Source organism: Zootoca vivipara, chromosome Z (assembly GCF_963506605.1).
Source record: "Zootoca vivipara chromosome Z, rZooViv1.1, whole genome shotgun sequence".
In the NCBI taxonomy this organism is placed as follows: domain Eukaryota; kingdom Metazoa; phylum Chordata; class Lepidosauria; order Squamata; family Lacertidae; genus Zootoca; species Zootoca vivipara.
In genome coordinates this window covers 43,198,326-43,202,359 of record NC_083294.1, presented here as the reverse complement: position 1 = coordinate 43,202,359, position 4,034 = coordinate 43,198,326, and the positions used below count along the sequence as shown (strand labels likewise).

General features: G+C 52.3%; 1 protein-coding gene across 2 annotated transcripts; it reads right to left on the bottom strand.

Moving 5' to 3' along the window:
* Positions 1-986: 986 nt before the first annotated feature.
* On the bottom strand, positions 987-2,380 carry SOX3 (SRY-box transcription factor 3). Of its 2 annotated transcripts, XM_060270308.1 has the most exons (2): positions 2,330-2,380; positions 987-2,287 (listed from the first exon to the last, which is right to left on the bottom strand). In XM_060270308.1, the coding sequence occupies exons 1-2, from the start codon at positions 2,378-2,380 to the stop codon at positions 1,382-1,384; spliced, it is 957 nt and encodes a 318-aa protein (XP_060126291.1). In that variant the 3' UTR covers positions 987-1,381. The 2 variants fall into 2 exon arrangements, with proteins under 2 accessions (XP_060126291.1, XP_034981651.1); XM_035125760.2 differs by having other exon boundaries at positions 987-2,380.
* Positions 2,381-4,034: the final 1,654 nt, after the last annotated feature.

The window sequence follows — 4,034 nt, the reverse complement described above, 5'->3', positions numbered from 1 at the left end:
ACGTAGGTTGTCACCCAAACCCTATCCCAGCCGCAACCCTTTAAAGACACTTACTCCAGAGTAGTACCAGCGCGAACAAGGCACAATTGACAGCTTCAGAAACTTTTTCGCCGCTTTAAACAAGAAATAGCAAACACACATCCAAAGCGCCTGTTATAAAATTTATTGATCTCTCTTAAAGTTCTTTCTTTGAGGGGAGGAAGGAGAGGGATGGGAGAGGGGGCGAGAGACGTGTTCTCTTCAAAGAAACCAGAGAACACAACAAAACAAAATATTTTAAAAATCTAAATGACCTGTTTCGTAGGGTTGATATGTTCTGTTCGCCAAACTATCCCACGATTAAATCCACAAAACAGAAAAGGGAAGGGGAATTTACAGAAATTTACAAGCGCCACGGAGACAACCAGAAAACATCCCCTCCTCTCCCGTTATCAGCGAATTATTTTTATTTTCCCTCAAAAGATTAAAATCACAATCGGGTTATCCAAAGGCTCCCATCAAAGCAGGGTATTTCCACCCGCCCGCAACCCCCGCCCACGCGAAGCAAGTTTACTCAAACTTAACTTGAGCCTAAAAAAGGACAGACAAACTTGCTTAACGTGCGAGTAAAACTGATGTTCTGAAATCTACCCGGGGACCCACATAGCAATTTGTATGTATGTGTGTGTGCGTATATATATAGATAGATATATAGATATAAGCGGGAAGGTGGGGCCGGGGTTACATATATTTAAATATCTTAAAAATTAAAAGACTCCAGACAGATTTAAAGGACTCCAGGCAAGAGGAAGGGAGCAAAGAAACAAACAACTCGCCCCCGAACAGTAAAAGACAAAATGTAAACATTTAAGACCGAGGCCAGTTGGCCACGTTGCTCTCCCAACCCACCCACCCCGCAAAAAACTTTTTTAAAGACCCCCCCCCCAAAAAAACTTGTATATCTATAAGGAAGTATGTTTGATATTTCGCAGAGGCTTCTTCCAAGGTGAGCATAAAATTGTGCTCTATGCAGACGTGCAACTCCCCTTGTGTGTTTTATTCACACATCTAAAGTTCTTTTGAGTTGTTTAGTTGGGGAAAGTTCGCTTTACCTTCCTTTGGAGTTCTCCCGCGCCTCTCCCACACCAAAACCATAAACTTCAATAGTGTGGGAATTTAGAGTGGGAGAGGCCACCTACAACGAGAGTTAAGATGCCTGGGGAGACGTCCGCATAGGATGTGCCTTGGGAAGAAGCGCCCAAAAGACTCGCTGGTTAAGATGGAGAGCCAGCGACACCCCCTCTGCCCTCAAACCATCTCTCCCGCTACCAAACCGTAGGCGAGACGTTCGGTGCCAGCGTTTTGAGGAAGCGGTGTTAGAGGGCGATCCGAGGGAACACGGCTAGATGTGAGTTAGTGGCACGGTGCCGTTGACAGCAGTCCCGGCGCTCGGGTAGTGCTGGTGGACGCCGTGTAACCGGGTGCCCTGCATTGTCGACGGGTCGGCCGCGTCGCCCCCGGGCGGAAGGTACATGCTGATCATATCCCTCAAATCTCCCAGGCAGGCCCGCTGGGAGTGCGAGGTGATGGCCGGCGGCGGCGAGCTGGGCTCAGATTTCACTACGGAACCCATCGTCCCCAAGCTCATCGAGTGCCCCGACGGCTGCTGGCCGTAAGCGGCAGCCGCAGCAGCAGCAGCAGCAACGGGAGACATGGTGTAAGTGGAGGCTGCCGCGCTCATGTAGGGTTGAGCGCTGGACATGATGGGGCTGTACTGGAGGCCGCTCACGTCGTAGCGGTGCATGGGCTGAAGCTGCGCGTTGCCCATAGCCGGGTGCTGGCTGTAGCCCAGTTGCTCGGGCATCAGCGAGGCGTAGGCGCCGTTGGGCCAGCCGTTCATGTGCGCGTAGGAGTCCAGGCGCTGCCCGACCCCGACGGGGCTGCTGACGCCGCCTCCGCCGGCGCTTCCCGGGGCCAGCAGGTTGCCCGGCAGAGAGTACTTGTCCTTCTTGAGCAGCGTCTTGGTCTTCCGACGTGGCCGGTATTTATAATCCGGGTATTCCTTCATGTGGACGGCGCGGAGGCGCTTGGCCTCGTCGATGAAGGGGCGCTTCTCCGCGTCGCTCAGCAGCTTCCAGTCCGCGCCCAGGCGCTTGGAGATCTCAGAGTTGTGCATCTTGGGGTTTTCCTGAGCCATCTTGCGCCGCTGGCCCCGCGACCACACCATGAACGCGTTCATCGGCCGCTTGACCCGGTCCTGGTCCGTGGCTCCGGTTCCCCCTCCTCCGCCTCCGCCGCCTCCGCCACCCTTGCAGTTGCTTCCCGGAGCGCCGTTCCCGGCCGAGCCTACTCCGGGGTTAGGCTGGGGTGCCTTCAACTCATTCTCTAGTATGCTGTACATGGCTGGGGCAGGCAGGAGATGCGCCAGCTTTGCTGCCGGGTGGGAAAAGAAATATATTAGACTTACAAGAAGAAAGAGGAGGAGGGCAGGGGAAAAGACTTTTAAGTTCAAAAAGAGTCTCGGAGACCCTGGCTACTAACTTCTCCGGCAGCGGAACGAGCCCCTCTTAGGATCTGCTATTTCTTCGGACGGCTCTCTTCTCCAACTGCTGCCAGCTCGCCAAGCTCTCCGGCCCTATCCGCTGTAGCCTTTCTCTGCGGGCCATTTGATTGACGGCCTATAAATGAGAAGCCGTCGGCCAATCAGAGCGCAGACCTCGACAGGCCCCTGACTCCCGGGGAATTGACCAGGTTCCCAAGCTGCTCCCCTCCCTTCTTCCCACTCACCCGCGCACCCCGTCCAAAGTTGCAACTTTTAGAGGGTTCATTTTTCCTCTATGCCCCACTCCCGCCTCATCCCGCCCCCCACTGTGGGCATTTATAGCTATGGGACACCAATGCCAATACTTTTCTTCCTCCATCGGGAATATTATTTGAGTGGGTAACTTATAAAGTTTTTTTTAAAAGATATACCCAAGCGCTATTTTCCCTTCCCACCCCGTTCCAGTCCCACGCGCTCACACAATTTGAGAAGAAAACCAGGGGGGGGGGGTTGTGGGTGTGTTCTGCAGTTCGGATCCTGTGCACACACACTGCAGACACCAAGTACTTTTTTCCTGTGTAGGTATCTCTAAAACACCCTCATGGACAGGGGAGCAACATTTAACTTCGGAGTAAGGACTCGAGTTTAATAAGCAGAGTCTTGCTTACGAGCTCAAGTAACCTTGCAGCCAATTTGAGCTTGCGAGTTTGTTTTTCCCTCTCCCTCTTCCATTTTTCAGTGGAGAGGAAGGATGGTAGGAACGAAGAAGGAAAAACCATTTTCCATTCCGAGTTTCCAAAAAGAAAAGAAAAAAAAGAGAGAAGAAAATGCAACTGAATTAGAGGAGCCGCACACGAACCCTGCCAGGGGGAAAGTTGGCAACCTTGGGGAGAAACGCAGGACAAACTGGCAGAGACGGATGCCCTGTGTGCTTTATGATGGTACAGAGAACAAACTTTGGAAAAGTGAAGGAGGGAATATTGGAGAGTGGGTTTCTTGGAATGAAGAAGGCTGAATTAGCCTCCTCCTGGACGCGGGAGCAATAAAGCATTTGGGGTGGGGGAGAAAGAAGAGCATGTATGTGTGATGGGGTGGGGACAGAACAGTTCCTGAGTTTCCCAAATCTCATGAGAAAAAAGGTCCGCCTCCCTTTCCCCCTTGGGGATAAACAAGCAGCAATGAGACCACGGTCTCTCTCTCTCTCTCTCTCTCTCTCTCTCTCTCTCTCTCTCTCTCTCTCTCTCTCTCTCTCTCTCTCTCTCTCTCTCTCTCTCTCTCTCTCTCTCTCTCTCTCTCTCTCTCTCTCTCTCTCTATCTCTCTCTCTCTCTCTCCTCCCTCCCCCTCTCTCCCTCTCTCCCTCTCTCCCTCCTCTCCCTCTCCCTCCTCCTGGAAGTAACAGAGGGATATTGGTGGGGCGGGGCAAAACAAACCAGAGTTTACTGCTGCCCATATCTGCCCCACCTTATACCGCTTTCTGAATGTATCTCCCCAATTCAGTTTTTCCACTCGGTT